Below are 18,251 nucleotides of genomic sequence, written 5' to 3'. Positions count from 1 at the left end.
CTTCCAACACGTTCTTAACTGATTTGAGGCTTCTTGCATATCATATCAGCCTGAATCTTAACATGTGTACATGCATATTAGTTTTAAGTCAATGGCACTTTAGTTTGCAAGATATTATGGATCTAGAATTCAGAAATACCAAGTGCACATCCCTGCCTTTGTATTATTAATGCACTGTATGGAGGAAAATAGCAGTAGTAGAATGACTGAAGCTTTGAAAACCTGCAGCAGTGCCATTACCAAACCTCTCACAGACTTGCAAAAACTTAAGCTCTGTGGAAAGAAAAACAGTGTGGTTGAGTATGGGAATCTTTAAACGCAGTGCTCTGCCAAGTGTCTTTGGACATCAAATGAATTTCTTCTCTTAAACTTCTACTGTTGAATCTCTTCAGCAGTGAAAACCGGCAGACAAAAAAAATATACCTACAACCTAAAACCCAAGCCCAGGGAAAAATCAGGCCCGGCTCTCCTGCTGCAGGTCCTTCTTAACTCTGCTTTGGCCAAACTCTCCCAACCTGTTTTCTGCTCATGGCGCAGAGGTTTGTCATGACAAATAAACTCTTTCACCTGAAACATCCAGACTAGAGGTTAAAACGGAACAGCACTCCGAATCCATCCATATTGTTTTGTTAAACAGGCAAACCTTGTGTTGGGAAAGGTTGTAAGACAGGCACCTGCGGGACATTTCCCTTGAAAAACAAATCACTTCCCTTTGCTGCTGAGCAGCTTTCAACATGACTGGTACTTGGGCGAAACCAACTAGTGGGAAAATTGCCAAATGGAGAAATTACTTTTAAATTAACTATTGTCTCAGATATTTTATCTCTAATTTAAAACCCTTCACGGCACAAAGGCTACAGAGTCAGACTTCAATGGCAGCATACTCTAATAAGCAGCACACAAATCTTAAATCATTAATATACCCAGCACCAAATCATCATATTATAATGATTTCTGAAGGTTCATGTGACACTGAAGACTGGAGTAATGATGCTGAAAAATAGGAATAAATTAAATTTTGAAATAAAAAAGCAATCAACATTTCTCTAGCTTTATCCACCATCTTGGATGGATTTTTTTTTAATGAACTTATCACAGTGCATTTTGTTATTGTCTTCTTGATTACGAATACATGTAGGCTAAATCTGCATTCAAATTATTTTCAGAATAATTTAAGGACACATTGATGAAACAGATCTATCCTTTAAAGGGCTCTTATTATACCCTTTTTCAAAGTCTTGATTTTGTTTTGAGGGGTGTAGCCTACCAGGTTTTTATGCTTGATTGTTCAAAAAATGCATTATTTTCCCACATATTTTACATTACTGCAGCTCATCTCTTCCCAGTCTGTCTCAAATGCCCTTTCAGTTGAGGTTTCGATGAAGCCCTTCCTTACGAAATATGAAATATGCTCTGATTGGTTAGCTGGCCCAGTGTGTTCTGATTGGCGAACCGCTTAGAGCGATACCATACCATACAATATTGCCATACCAATTGGAGCCCATGACCATTTATGAACAAGAGGATCGTGCAGAACGTTTGCAAACACTGATTTTACAGGACAGTCTCTCACCATTCGGCACCAGTGTTTAATATCGAAACTACGTTTATCTACACCTCGCTAGTGAGAAACGTCATGTAGCTTTTAAGTTGCTAAACTATTTTACTGATAAAGTCGCCTGACCCCTGACAACATGCGAGTGTGTCCGTACTGTAGTGTGTGTGCGTTTGAGTGGGAGAGAGCGAGGAAAAAATATATGTGCTTTTCCATAATAACTATTAAATGCAAAATAGGCTAATAAAACATAATTTTGTGGCTAAAAAAATTAACGTTAGTATCCTATTGTTTACTATATTTATTTGCTTGGTCAGTGTCGTTGTGGGTTTTGGTTCTGTAGGCTGTAAGGACCTTTGAAATAACTGCAATCATTTGGCGAAGTGATATGGAACTGTAATGCGGTCAAGACCTGCCTGGAACTACCTTAGCTTTACTTTACTTTACTTTTATACTTTATTGTCAGACAAGTCTGAAATTTTTCTTGCATAACAGTGTCTATGTTTACAACAACCAAACATACATTAAACATCGACATACACTTAAACCTCCCACATTATACATTCAATACTACACTTATACAGCTACAACAACTTCACAATACTCTTGATTTCTGATTAAGTGTTTTGTTGAACGCTAAGATAGCCTGATGCACATAAGAGTGTTTCAGCCTCACTTGGAACTCTGTGCCTCCGCTTTGATGGTAGTAATTCAGCTGTGCGTTTCCCTGAAAATAATTGCACACCTTAGAACGTTCGTCAACCAATCAGAATCAAGCATCCAACAGCCCTGTAGTATAATACATTTTAACCACTGTTTTCTAAGTTCATCGGCCATAGGAAGGCCAGACGAAGGGTTTTTGGAATTGGGGTGGAAAAAACAGCATCTCTTTGACATGGCAACAAGACATTTAAATTAGTGACTTCACAAGATCCGGAAGAAATGCGTTGTAATTCCAATGAGCCGTTTGTTGTAGTTCTTGAAAAGTGTTTTGTGTTAAAGTGAGCATCTCCCTTTGGAGTGGATATTTGCATATTTTTTTAATGCTCAAACAGCAACATTACACACTAACAAAAGTAAAGAAAAGCATACCCTTTAGTTTAAAAGGACCCCTTTAATGCAGGTCGCACTGTAATGATTTGTGTGACGGCGCCAAAATAAGTTTTTACACCGTTTTTTTTTTTTTTTTTTAAATAGTCTAAGAACTTTTCCTAAGTTCATAACACACAATGGATTTTGCAGGATAATGAAGTCACAAAAACTTGAAGATATATAAGCAGCTAAGCAACATCTCTCTCAGATCTTGTTTTATCCACGCCATTAATCCAGCTCTGGACTCGTAAATCTGACTGGCCTTCTCTTGGAAGAGCCGCAGATGAGTTCAAAAGACTGTTACATCTCTTTCCCACCAGCGCTCAAAGTCTAGATGAGGCGTATTATTCAGCACACACTTATGAAGGCCATCTTCCGGGTGGAACCTCACAAATCCTATCGTGTTGCACCGCATACCTCCTTACCAACGACTTCTCTCCAACACCCACTCTGTGTCATGCCAAAGAAAATTAGTCCAGACCAGGCCGTCCAGAGCTCAGATAATAAAACTTGAACTTGAACTGGAGTCTCACAGAAGAAGTGCAAGCTGAAATGCTCTACTCGGTTCAAATCAGGCACTCAGTACCTCTAGAGCAAAGACAGGAAATCAAAAGCATAGCGGGACCTAAACTGACCAAGCAACAGCTGTGTGAAACTGTTGGCCACACACTACCTCAGATGTCTGATTATTATTTTTCATGTCTGTAATGAAAGATCCGCTTGATCTGACAGTCACACCCACCTATCGTGATCAGCTTAGGAAAAAAGATGCAATAATCCTTTTTCAGTGTTCCCACTTCTTTTGGCCAATAAATGTATGTATTTTCCAAAAACTTTGTAGTCATTCATGAAGAGTGGATAAGGATTTTAAAAATCATTTCATATAGATTGCTTTCATAGAAAATGAATTTCACAAATTTTAGAGCTTAGCATTAAATTCTCATTTCCACAAATTGTCCAGGCCATAGAAATGAATAAATAAATAAAAATCACCAAATCAATATTTGTTTAACTATGTGTTTCACTCACACTGTAATCTATCTAGTGTGTCTATAGTGTACTATTCTGCAGGCTTTTCACAAAATTCATTCTCAGCAGGGTGTAGATTTTTACATAAAGCCAGCTACAAAGCAATAAAGCTGCCTGGCAAGGAATGCAGAAAAAAGACATGTCACTTTCTACCCGTTTTATGCCTCACTCAAATAGCCTTAAAACTCGCCGCTTATTTGAAAATTAAAGTGTAAAGCCTTTTTCTTAAATAAAGGAATGCTAATTTATTCTCAAATAACATTCTATTTGTAAATCGACTCATTAGATATCAGTCCACTTAAATATTTCCAAAGCAATTTATCTATAAAGTTAGCAAAAAGAGACCTTTTAACCTCTTAACTAGAATCTTGCTCTTTCCATGAACTCCCACAGACTTTTTTATTTATTTAAATGCACACTTGATCTAGCTAAATCAGGAAAGTCTTACTGAAACATCTAATGTAAACACGGAAAAACAAAATCCTCATATTTATATTATAGCATTGTGTGCATCAACAGTCCTTCATGAAATAGAAAGATATTATCTGCAGTATCAGTCATTGTGTACCAATATAAGCAACCACATTAAAGAGACGGATGAATATGCGAGTATGAGGGTGTGTGTGTGACCCCGAGACACCTCTACAGCATGGAAACATCTCTCTCACCGTGAACTTCAACTCAACCCGGACGCCTCTCTCTCCAGCACGCTTCAGACGCTGAGATCAGATTTCTGCTTGAAAAGAAGACTAAGAGGAACCGCACTTAAACCCCTCTATATCAGATCACTGTTAGCAAGAAAGGCACTTTAGGGTGCAAGAGAGCCTTAATAGTTGTTACCACGTGTGATTAAACACCACGTGTTCGTTAGTTATTGTGACCATCCCTTTCATGTATCAGGTAGTCTACTGTAAACTACCACCTAGAGCTACATAACAAATGGGCTGCGATATTTGTGGCCCACGTGCCACGTCATCATGGTGGCAACAGCAACAGCAATAATCACAAACATGTGGTATGACCATATATGCCATGCGATGGTACAACTGTGGCAACAGATTCGGCTGTACCATTTGCACCATCAGTGGCACGATTTAAAACAAAGAGCAGAAAACTAGAAAAGAACATTTCATTGGTAAAGTATGTAATTAACTGTATCATTAAAAATGATATCTGTACATGGATATGTAATATACACTCACCGGCCACTTTATTAGGTACACCTGTCCAACTGCTCGTTAACACTTAATTTCTAAGCAGCCAATCACATGGCGGCAACTCAGTGCATTTAGGCATGTAGACATGGTCAAGACAATCTCCTGCAGTTCAAACCGAGCATCAGTATGGGGAAGAAAGTTGATTTGAGTGACTTTGAACGTGGCATGATTGTTGGTGCCAGAAGGGCTGGTCTGAGTATTTCAGAAACTGCTAATCTACTGGGATTTTCACGCACAACCATCTCTAGGGTTTACAGAGAATGGTCCGAAAAAGAAAAAACATCCAGTGAGCGGCAGTTCTGTGTGCGGAAATGCCTTGTTGATGCCAGAGGTCAGAGGAGAATGGCCAGACTGGTTCGAGCTGATAGAAGGGCAACAGTGACTGAAATAACCACTCGTTACAACCGAGGTATGCAGCAAAGCATTTGTGAAGCCACAACACGCACAACCTTGAGGCGGATGGGCTACAACAGCAGAAGACTCCACCGGGTACCACTCATCTCCACTACAAATAGGAAAAAGAGGCTACAATTTGCAAGAGCTCACCAAAATTGAACAGTTGAAGACTGGAAAAATGTTGCCTGGTCTGATGAGTCTCGATTTCTGTTGAGACATTCAGATGTTAGAGTCAGAATTTGGCGTAAACAGAATGAGAACATGGAACCATCATGCCTTGTTACCACTGTGCAGGCTGGTGGTGGTGGTGTAATGGTGTGGGGGATGTTTTCCTGGCACACTTTAGGCCCCTTAGTGCCAATTGGGCATCGTTTAAATGCCACGGCCTACCTGAGCATTGTTTCTGACCATGTCCATCCCTTTATGGCCACCATGTACCCATCCTCTGATGGCTACTTCCACCATGTCACAAAGCTCTAATCATTTCAAATTGGTTTCTTGAACATGACAATGAGTTCACTGTACTAAAATGGCCTCCACAGTCACCAGATCTCAACCCAATCGAACATCTTTGGGATGTGGTGGAACGGGAGATTCGCATCATGGATGTGCAGCCGACAAATCTGCGGCAACTGTGTGATGCCATCATGTCAATATGGACCAAACTCCCTGAGGAATGCTTCCAGCACCTTGTTGAATCTATGCCACGAAGAATTGAGGCAGTTCTGAAGGCAAAAGGGGGTCCAACCCGTTACTAGCATGGGGTACCTAATAAAGTGGCCGGTGAGTGTATAAAACAGTTTTGGGTTCAATTTATTGCAATATATATACATGCTGAGAAACTTGAGAAACTTTGCCTTAAAACAATGTGTGATGGACCTGATATGCACTCAGTAGGGCATTATTCAACCACAGCACAAAGTGTTCCTCCATTTGTTTACATATGCTGACTGATATATGAATATGAAGCTAATAAAATGTCTACCACTGACCATTTCCCAACATCGTATAGAACAATTTTCTAATCTAATGAAGACTACTCCTCCTTAGGGGAGTCAGTCTGCACTCCCTTCAATCCCATAGTCAAGGAGAGTGAATTCCACTGGCCTGACGTACGTTTTTACTTTCACAGTCTTTCATACAGGAATTCAAAACTATTTTGAGCTTAGTAAGAGCCTATGTGTAATGTCTAGGGAGAAAAGTATCGACGGGATGGAAATCATAGACCTGGATGACTGTTTCAAACACCAATTTCAAGGTTTGAACTGGGGAATGAAAGATATTCAATGTAATGTATAACATCTGTCATTGCTAATAAGTTAACAAACTGTAAAAAAAAAAAGGGAACTCTACGGTGAAAAATTCAGATGTAAGAGAACTACGTTCCCATCAGCTCGTTTAATTAAAAACAGCTGAGCATGCCCTGTTTTGGAATAACCTTGACATATAATTTAAAACAAACTTCTTCTGATAAATCAGCATGGTCTTACTTAGCCAAAATCATGGGTATCATCCAAGTATACTAAGAAGCGTGCAGGCTCGTGAAAAGCTCCTTGGGTCATCTTTAAGAGTCATAGTTTACAGCTCAGGGATTAAAACAGAGAACATATGTTTCTTAAAGATGTAGCTAGCAAGGGGCTAATGATTACTTCCAGCAGGACTAGCAAAGCCTGCTAGGCTAATTACATCTGATAAAATCAATCCAGCTTTTGCCCATGCTCTTGCTTGGCCTGGCTATCAACTTTAATATAAGAAAGCAGACCTTCAACAAAAGATGTTATATCAGTCCACAAATTACTCCATTTTGGTGCCTTTTTGGCAACTTATCATGTACAACTTAATGTATTACATACAATTAAATTATTGTGCTAGTAACATGGTAGAGTACTGATCAGAAGTTTAAAGCATGTTACTTTGGTATACACTATTGTTCAAAAGTTTGGGTCGGTAAGATTTCTTTTGTTTAAAAAAAAAAAAATCTGTTATGCTCATCAAGGCTGCATTAATTTGTGAATTCTGTGGGGGGAAAAACAGTAATATTGTGAAATATTGCTGCAATTAAAAAAAAACTGTTTTCTATTTTAATATATTTTAAAAGCTAATTTATTCCTGTGATGGGAAATCTGAATTCTCAGCATCATTACTCCAGTCTTCAGTGTCACATGATCCTTCAGAAATCATTCTAATATGTGATATTGTCAGGTGATACAACTAGAGCTCTGTAAGTTGTTTACGCTCATTATTATGCTTTGAGACTAGGTAGTTTGACGCCGTCTCTTGTCTCGTCTCTTTGCAGACTCTGCTGTGTTTTGGAGGAGGTATGGCTTTGGAGACGCTCTGAAGGGAGGGATCTCCTCCTTTCAATTAGCTTTCTATTATTATTATTATTATTATTATTAATAATAATAATATGATTGTTGTTGTTGTCATTACTGAGCATGATTATGCAACATAGTAATAATACCTAATAGCATTATGCAACCCATGATGGAGTTCAAAAGTTCCTCAGGGTCAAATTGGTACGGGTCAAGTGCTAAATTCCAGTCAAAGTAACTGATCTTTAAAAGTGTAAAACTGAACTGCTCTCAGTAACACATTTAATCACACTTGGAATGTTCAGGGGATCAGAGCAGGAGGCATAAACAACAGCTAAAGACCACTGTAAGGGGTGCTGATGCCAAATATCCCATATAAATAGCTTCAGAAAGCTTTTCTTAAATGAAAATACAAAGCAAGCTGACATATGCTTTTACTCTGCAATAAAAACACACCGCAGCACAAGCAGCACGGCTCAAACTCATGTGGGGTTATCAGTGAGGAAGTGCTGGTAGGAAAGGGCCGTCTCTCAGAACAATGCTATCTGACAGCTCTGAAGCTGCTCTGCCCACTTCTCCTCAGTCAAACTGACTTCTAACAGTGGCAAGTTTAGTGCTCTGTTTGATACACCGTAAGGCTAGATGACTCACTATGGAGCAAATGAGTGGCTGAGCTTTTCCATCCCAGGAGTGGTAAACAATGAGGAGCCACACATGCAAATTAAAATGAAATAACTCAGAGCACAAAAATGCCTCGCTAGTACTCAGTGCTAATCTAAAAAAGGACTCCCAAGTTTGTCCACAATACATTTCATAAACTGCCCTTGTAAAATGCAAGCATGTGGAGACTAAATGACCACCCACAATTCATGTGGGTTTAGTTTCAAGCTTTGAATAAATTGAGAGTTTGCTAATTTGGTTTGGTTTGGTCATTTTACTCTACATTTTCCTATAAGCTGTATATATGTCACATTCGATATGACATTTGAGGGTGAAGTGTGTAATTTTTCTGATGCTAAAATACTTTCTCCTCTCCAAGTATAATATTGCCCTGTTTGTTTGAGTGATTCAAAATGTCAAGTTCTGGCTCAACCAATGATGTGAGTAACATTAACTAAGTTTATAAACATAAATAAGTCTTTTTAAAGGGATAGTTCACACTCAAAAATTAAAATTCTGTCATCATTTTCTCACCCCAAATTCATTTCAAACACAAAAGAAGATATTTTGAAAAATGTCTCTGTCTTTTTGTCCATACAATTAAAGTCAACTGAATGCAATGCCGTTTTGGAGCACATTGACTTTAATAATATGGAAAAAAACAGAATATTTTCTTTTGTGTTCTGCAGAAGAAAGTCGTACACGAGAATCGACGGAATTTACATTTTTTGGGTGAACTATCCCTTTAACACCTCTGCTAGTCGCAAGACAAAATTGTAGGCAAAAAGAGAGACAATGGCTTAGATAGTCTAAACTGAGCAGTGGCTACAACATCTTCCCATTCGCAGTGTTTGCGGCTTTGATTTACACCAACTCCGCCTTAGAGGCAGTCATTGGAAGAACCGCTCTGACATTACTGTGGACAGGCTGAGGAGAGACGAGATCTGCTCTCACTGAGGGCTGGATATACTGCAGGCCGCAACCACACACACACACCACAGGTTGGCTCTGAGGATGCCCTAGCTCACTGGAGAACAACCTTCCACACCACACATGCTATCCACCCCCTTCTTGTCTACTGTCTACTTCATGTTCCCCCCAAGTCCACACACATCACATTATACAGCTACAAACATTGAGAAAACCAGATTACTGCCTGTTCTTTCTCACATTATTTTATTTACCTTTAGATTTATAGACCCAATGAAATTGCTTGTATGCTTCTTTTCCGTGTTGATGTATTATTTCCTATAGAAACAGGAAGTTTTGGACAGGAAACTTCTATTTCTGGCTATTGTTTGTGAAGTTGATTTGCTACTTGTTAGTTGTTTGCAGGAGGTACTGGGGGAGGAATTCGCATCTGATTGGACAATAATCTGTGCAGTGCAGGATGAGTCATCAATAACTCTGGTTCATCCTAAATGAGAGAGACTGTAAATGTTAATAGTTTATTTTTGATAATGGTTCATTTAAAAAGCATACACTACCTTTAAAAAGTTTGGGGTTATAGGATTTTTATTGTTTTTAAAAAGAAATCTCTTATGCTCACAAATACTGCATTTTTAATAATAAAAAAAAACAGTAAAAAAGTTATATTGTGAATATTTTAATAATATTTCAATTAAAATTTTCAATTTAAAATAACTTTTTCCAATTTAATATATTTTAAACTGTAATTTATTCCTGTGGTGGCAAAGCTGAATTTTCAGCATAATTACTCCAGTCTTCAGTGTCACATGATCCTACAGAAATCATTAATAATATGCTGATCTATAAGTTCTTTAATGATTAGAATGTTAAAAAGAACATTGATTTTAAAGCTAAAGTCATTTGTAACAAATATCTTTACTGACACTTTTGATTAATTTAATGCATCCTTTCTGAATAAAAGTATTAATTTCTGATTTCAAACTTTTTAACGGTATGACCTCAAATATATATCTAAAAGCCATAACACACACATTTTTACTTAATAGGGTCTTTAAGTGTTTGTTCAAATTCTCATTCATTTATTCTGGGTGTGGTTTATTAGAGCAAAATCTGTGTTCTAATTAAAGGTGCTCTAAGTGATGTCGGGTGACGTCACTTCTTGTTGACGTTCGAAGTACTGTCAAACAAAACGGAGGTTAGCTAGACCCTCCCTCCTCCTCATCCCGTCCCCTCCCCCTGTAGTTATACTGATACTTCATTCAAGGTGTAATGTCACCAAGTTAGATAAATGCTTTCATATAATGCAGAAAAAGAGAAACATTACCAGAAAAACTAGATAAAACATTTCGCCACCTGGGGCCCGTTTCAATAAGGAGGTTCAACCAACTCTGAGTTAAAGCTTGAACTCTGAGTTGACTTACCCTGAGATGGGAAACTCTGAGTTTTCGGTTATAGAACCGCTGAAATGAGTTAGTTCAATCAACTCTAAGTTGACTGACTCTGAGTTAAGCGCGTGCACCACAAAAAGCCATTATCAATGGAGTGCAGATATTATGAGTCACCATTCGCAACAACGCCAGACAAAAAGAGGTCTGCATAATTTTCTCACCAGCAGAACTGTTTTAGCTTGGTAGAAAATAGTTGCTCGAGTCAATGCTTAAGTTTACATTTTAATTACTGTCATACAGTGTTGGGTGTAATTAATTACCAAGTAATCTAAATACAGTAATTCAATTAAAGGGATTACTCTAAATTCTTCTGTAATTTAAAGTAAAATCTGATGTAATTGCATTAAATACTGCATAGACTATATAACAATTCTGTTTAAAACAAAAGTGGATTTAACATACATATATTTTTAATGTTACCTTCTCCCTACACAATTTGGTCAATTCAAGAATAATTCATGCAATTGTATATTGTTAATTTGAAAGCATTAAAGTGCAGTTTCTTGTCTCTCCTTGTATTGTTCAAGTCAAGTCAAGTCAAATATATTTATATAGCACTTTTCACAATACAGATTGTATCAAAGCTGCTTCACAGTATCAATTAAAACAACTTAACAGTGTTTGTTTATTACTGGAAAAAGACATTCAAGTTTGGTAGAGCTGATCAGTGGTATGATGGGTCATTTAATTTGGATATCCCCAACTGAGCAAGCCAAAGGCAACAGTGGCAAGGAACCGAAAAACTCCATCAAGTGACCCGATGGTGTCCTAAAACTCCATCAGATGACCCAATGGAGAAAAAAAAAACCTTGGGAGAACCCAGGTTCAGTCGGGGCCAGTTCTCCTCTGGCGTTTATGAAGTAGAGGCCGAATTTACAGTAACTGTAAGATGAAAAATTTTAAATGAATGCCTGGCTAAAAAGATGCGTCTTTAGTCTAGTTTTAAACTGGGAGAACGAGTCTGAGCAACAAACAATATCAGGAAGGCTATTCCAGAGCTTCGGAGCTAAATGTGAAAATGCTCTCCCTCCTTTGGTGGATCTGGATATCCTAGGAATGACCAGAAGCCTTGAATTTAGTGATCTTAAAGAGCACGATGGATTATAGGGCGATAGAAGATCTGTTAAATAGACTGGAGCTAAACCATTTAGAGCTTTATAAGTCAAAAGCAATACCTTGTAATTAATACGAAACTTTATAGGTAACCAATGAAGTGATGATAGAATCGGTGTTATATGATCATATTTTCTTGATCTAGTAAGAACTCTAGCGGCTGCATTTTGGACTAACTGTAGCTTGTTTATTGAGGATGCAGGACAACCAGCTAATAAAGCATTACAGTAATCTAGTCTCGAGGTCCTGAATGCATGAACTAACTTTTCTGCATCAGAGACTGATAGCATATTACGTAGCTTAGCAATGTTTCTAAGGTGGAAAAAGGCTGTTTTTGTAACATATGAAATATGCTTTTTCAAAAGACAGGTTGCAGTCTAATGTAACACCCAGGGGTCTTTTACCGTAGCGGATAAAGTAACAGGGCATCCTAATATGTTAAAGTCGTGCTGTGAAAAGTTTTGTGGACGGTTTTTAGAACCGATAAGTATTACCTCTGTCTTGTCTGGATTTAATAAAAGAAAATTACGTGTCATCCAATCTTTTATATCTTTAACACAATCTGTCAATTTGGATAATTTAGCATATTCATCTGGCCGTGATGAAATATATATTTGAGTGTCATCGGCATAACAATGGAAACTAATTCCATGTTTCCTTAGAATATTACCAAGTGGCAGCATATATATTGAGAATAATAAAGGGCCTAACACAGATCCCTGTGGCACTCCATAGTTTGCCGAAGTTATGATAGATTTTTCTCCATTTAAGTAGACGAAATGGTAGCGGTCAGATAAGTATGACCTGAACCAGCTTAATGCTTGTCCTTGAACACCAGTGTAATTTTGTAGTCGATATAAGAGTATTGAGTGATCTATAGTATCGAACGCAGCACTAAGATCAAGTAAAACTAGTACTGAGATACAGCCTTGGTCCGAAGCTAAAAGTAAATCATTTGTAATTCTAACAAGCGCAGTTTCAGTGCTATGATGTGGCCTGAATCCAGACTGAAACTTTTCATAGATGTCGTTTTCTTGCAAGAAAGAGCCGAGTTGAGCGGACACAACTTTTTCTAATATTTTTTACATGAATGGAAGATTTGAGATGGGTCTGTAATTTGCTAGGTTATTTGGATCTAATTGTGGTTTCTTAATAAGAGGTTTTATAACTGCCAGCTTGAACGTTCTTGGAACATGACCTAAAGATAAAGATGAGTTAATAATATTGAGAAGAGGCTCTTCCACTATAGGTAACACTTCTTTCAATAGTTTAGTTGGTATAGGATCTAATAAACATGTTGTTGTTTTAGATGAAGTGATAAGTTTATTTAACTCTTTTTGTTCTATGGTTGTAAAGCATTGTAATTGTTCTTGCGGGGTGATAATTGCGGCTGAATAAGGCGCGAGCAAAGATTGAGCGTTTACGATTATGATTCTGATGCTTTCAATTTTCTCGGTGAAGAAGTTCATGAAATCATTACTACTAAATTGTAACGAGGTATTTTGTTCAGACGACGTCTGTTTATTTGTTAGTCTAGCCACGGTATTAAATAAAAACCTTGGATTATTTCGGTTGTTTTCTATTAGTTTGCTGAGGTGCTCAGCCCTTGCCGTTTTAAGGGCCTTTTTATAACGTGACATATTGTCTTTCCACGCGATTCTAAAGACCTCTAAATTTGTTTTTTTCAATTTACGCTCTAAATTACGGGTTTCTCTCTTTAAAACATACGTAGTATTATTGTACCATGGTGCTATACTTTTTTCTCTGACCTTTTTTAATCTAATGGGTGCAACAATATCCAATGTTCTAGAGAGAATGGAGCTCATAGTGCTAGTTAATTCGTCTAGTTCATCTGTTTGTTTGGGTTCAGGCAGCAGCTGAGTCAGATTAGATAAGCTATTTGAGAAATGATCTATGGTGGAAGGAAGAATTGTTCTACCTGGTCGATAACGTGGCGCAGCATGACATATTACAGCAGTACGTAATATGCAAGTTACCATGTAATGGTCCGTGACATCCAGGGGCGTGGTAGCGGGGGGAAAAGTCAAAAAGTCCGTCTCCACCCCGCAAGGAGTGCCGCAAGGATCAGTGTTAGGCCCTCTGCTATTCTCAATATATATGCTGCCACTTGGTAATATTATAAGAAACCGGAAGAGTATACAATGCTGAATAAAGTCGTAGTTTTTGTTATTTTTGGACCAAAATGTATTTTCGATGCTTCAAAAAATTCTAACTAAGCCACTGATGTCACATGGACTACTTTGATGATGTCTTTATTTCCTTTCTGGACAAGGACAGTATACCGTGTATACATTTTCAATGGAGGGACAGAAAACTCTCGGACTAAATCTAAAATATCTTAAACTGAGTTCCGAAGATGAACGGAGGTCTTACGGGCTTGGAACGACACGAGGGTAAGTCATTAATGACATAATTTTCATTTTTGGGTGAACTAACCCTTTAGATTAAGATTACTAAATTCGAGGCTTCTGGTCATTCCTAGGATATCTAAGTCTACTAAAGGAGGGAGGGCGTTTTCACATTTAGCTTCTAAACTCTGGAATAGCCTTCCTGATATTGTTCGAGGCTCAGACTCACTGTCCCAGTTTAAAACTAGAGTAAAGACGCATCTATTTAGCCAAGCATTCACATAATGCTTACCTTTTATACTACTGTTGAATCAGATCGAATGCATTAATATTATGAACAGCAGCTATGCTAAATATTTCCCATCTGCTTTTCTGCTGTTATTTACCGAGGTAAATAGCGTTCGTCAGCTCCAGTTTGTATCCAGCCTCTCACGGAGACTTCAGATGCCCCAATACCTGCGATGAGATGACTAAACACCTGTGAAGAGTGACGCCGGCGATATGTTATAATGCCCTAAATTAATACACGATTAACTAACTGTATTTTTTCTATGTACATTTCTGAAATGCACTTTCTGTAAAGCTGCTTTGAAACTTTATTGTGAAAAGCGCTATACAAATAAATTTGAATTGAATTTTCCCTCATTTATGCTTCGCGTTTCCCAGTGAGCATAAACAACGGCTCCGTCATAAACAAATTTAGTTAAAGTTGTCAATAGGCTATGAATGAACATTCAAATTCATAACAAACAGTGGGTGAAAACAATCATTCACACAAACTGTCGCCCTACTGCGAGTTTGCTTGATCATTTACAATAGAGATCGATAGCTAGCTGCTAGAAACCTGTATCAATATGTTGTATTCACCAAAGTTAGCGCTGACTGCATTGTTCTAGCTAATTATATCCTTGTGTTTGTTAGGCGAACATGAAAGTCCATTTAGAAAAACCAAACTGGATTTACCCACCTGTCCAGTAAAAACAGAGCTACCTGAATGTCGGATTGGAAGCCCTTCTGCCGGCGGAGTTCTCGCTAACGTTACCTTTTCAAAGGCTTTTCCAATGTAAATTCAGGACTTTGCGCGTTCCTTCTCCTTTTCACTCTTCTTTGCATTTTTGCAATCTGTTCATCGGAACGTCGTCTCTTTGGTCGTTTGTCGGCCATATCAAACTTAAAGAGTTATATAATTCTAACTTCCCTCTTCATGCTTCTCTCTCCTCCACACCCCCCTTCGTGTGTATGCGCACTAACCCCCCAAATCCTTCTCGTTGGTTATTGGCTGGAACACTGTTTGTTATGTTTCGTGGAGCGGGTTGCTGCAGTTTGTTTTTGTTGCTGTTTGTGGAGCCTGGGCTGTCTACAGAGACCGCATTTCTTTACAGTGTGTTCAGGGGACTGGCAGCTAGCGGATAGTGAGGAGATGTTTGCTGTATGTGACAAAAAATGTTTTGGCCTAAAAAACGCATGACATCGCTTAGAGCACCTTTAACCACACCCATAAACAAATATGGCATAATTTCTAATTAGTCACCTTAAGAAAGCTTTACAAGAAAACGGCCTCTAAAGCCAGCTTCACAATTTCCCCAGGATTTGTCATTTTATTTTCATCCACATTCACACAGTTCAACCAAACACTTCCAGTCGGATTTTCTTCCTTCAAGGCACACTCTAAACAACACTATGGACCAGATTTGGAGGCTAGATTGTGAAAAAAAGAGAAAAAGGATGAAAATGAAACCCTGTTCTCCGCAGTGTTTGTGATGGCCAGTTTATTTTTAAGTTTTTATAGCTTTAAAAAAAAGTTCCACCAAAATAATCAACAAGTCAAAAGGAAAAAAACAAGAAAAAACCCAAAAGGCTAGCTAGTGATGGTTAATGAGGACCATATGCCTACCTTCACTGGTAGCTGCATTCTTTGGAGCTTTGGTTGATGTCTGATCCGTACTTGAACTCAGGTCGGAGGAAATACTGGAACTGCCTTTCCCTAAAATCACAAAGAACACCCCAGGACACTTTAGGACACCCAGAGATACAATACAAATTGAGAATACACATATTAGTCTTAAAAAGCAGAAGCCATAGCAAGATAAAAAAAAATACAAAGAGACATTAAATCATCAAAACCGCATCATATATTCAGCACACTTACACATCTGTTCATATATGCTATACACAATACAAAAAAGTCAACCAAAACATATTTTAAATGTCGAGAGTGCACAAATAAAAAAATGACTGTGTAATGGTTAAAAGAGATGAATGTAACAGAATTCATCAAATCATACGATAAATGCCAGGCATTCTTTTTCTGTCCATCACAAACTTAGAATAACAAACCATGCCTCCCACAGATTCTCCCCAATGGCAGGGACATGAAAAAAACGGAAAGTTTAAGCTCTTTTACAAATTACATTTCAGAAAAACGTGCCCAAAAAAAACAAAACAAGCTGAAGTGCCATTCATTTGAGTTCATCTCATAAAAACACTAAATATTAAATAAAGATGATCAAAGTTATTAAAAAACTTTGAAAAACAAGCCAAAACAAACTTTTTCATGGTGATCAAGAAGTTCTTTGGAACGCTAAATGAAAAGCCTTTTGTTTTACAAGTCTCTGAAAAGTTCATTCCAAATTAGGAAAGAGTCAAGACACAATAGCAAACCTAAGCCTCGTGTTTCTTACAATTTGCATATTGGTTAGTTGTGATGATTTGAGGAGCAAATGTATTTCTGTTTTTTGGATAACAGTAAACCTAAAACAACATGCCCTGGTGTGAATGTTTCCTAAACACTCCTGTTTGTGTCAATAGCACTTCAGAGCATCAGGTCACATATGAGGCATGTTTACAGGCTCGATGAGAGAGCAAACACAACTAGAGTTCACATAAGCTTTTATTTTACCCTAAATGGTCTGACTGATGGAGCTTCCACATGCTGAGCAAAAAATGTGTTTTGCTCTGTAAACAAACCTGTTTTTCACTAAATAGTCTCCCAGTGATATCACTAAAGACATTTCAGGCCAGGTTTTTTTTTAATGATCAGTGAAATCAGTGAACCCAAGTGAAATCTGCTCAGACACTAACCTTGAATTCAACGTCTGATCACATCACAAGCATTGTTTATTGTTCATTGTCTCTGAAGAATGTGCTTCACTGCTGATGAGATTAATTGACTTGAACATTACATTGATGGAATTCTACAAAGCTACTGCCATAGATACTCAACCATACATTTCACATGAAAATTACAAAAAGAAGCAAGCACCTTTTATGATTTTGGAGAGAACAATGAATACAGGCCTATGAGGAGCAAGGTAAAATAGTGTGCAGTATTACTGTTTTTTATATGCAATAAGGTACAAATGTTTGATTGTACATTAGTTCTAAAGTTTACAGTGCCTCAATTAAAAGCCTTAAACCGACCAAAAAACTGCACTGTTCATCTGTGACTGTGACTGAACGCAAAAGAAAATGGCTAAAATCTTTTAGCATCCATAAGAAATTCAAAACAAAGTGGCATTATAGGTTTGTTTTGACATTAGAATTTTCGAATTAGAGGTTCATAGTCGGCAAATTAAACATGAACAAACATTTGCTTTAATGCATCCATGATGTACTAAAGGCTCATAGTGTACTGTTTGTAAAACAAATAATGGAAAAAAAGACTGGTACTCTGTAAAAACATCTCATAACTGACACTAGAATAAACAATAGCAAGTATTTTAATGCGTTTAAGCCACTTTACGGGGAAAAGTGCAATTTGTTGGCTTACAAACTGCAGTTTTAGTGCATTAGAATGGAACATAGAAATACTAATGACATCAAGGGAGGTCCTAAGTATAAATAACTTATCTATTCAGTAATAACTGATCTAATCAGTAGACAACATCAACTTTGAAAGGACCTCTACATCAAAAGATGGTGATATGTGAAATATGCAAATTGGAGAGCTGCATGTGGGAAGTTCTAGGTTTTCTCATGCATGCCAGTCTTGAGGGCCAAACCTTGACCTTCCAGAGAAATCTCATCTGCTGTGCTTTAAAAACCCACAAGTCTCTCACACTGCCAAGAACTAACTCTTTAAGAGCAAAATATCTGGCAGGAATGCTTATGGTTATTAGGACATGATC

General features: G+C 37.8%; 1 protein-coding gene across 1 annotated transcript in view; it reads right to left on the bottom strand.

Moving 5' to 3' along the window:
- Positions 1-18,251, bottom strand: part of fbxl7 (F-box and leucine-rich repeat protein 7) — a 34,098-nt gene that overhangs the window by 14,508 nt on the left and 1,339 nt on the right. Inside the window, exon 3 of the mRNA XM_056235511.1 lies at positions 16,019-16,108. Coding sequence (XP_056091486.1) covers positions 16,019-16,108 — 90 coding nt within the window. The remainder of the gene's footprint in view (positions 1-16,018; positions 16,109-18,251) is intronic.

This window comes from Rhinichthys klamathensis, unplaced genomic scaffold (assembly GCF_029890125.1).
Source record: "Rhinichthys klamathensis goyatoka isolate OS25496 unplaced genomic scaffold, OSU_Roscu_1.1 h1tg000422l_1, whole genome shotgun sequence".
NCBI lineage: Eukaryota > Metazoa > Chordata > Actinopteri > Cypriniformes > Leuciscidae > Rhinichthys > Rhinichthys klamathensis.
This window is presented reverse-complemented; position numbering and strand designations above follow the sequence as displayed.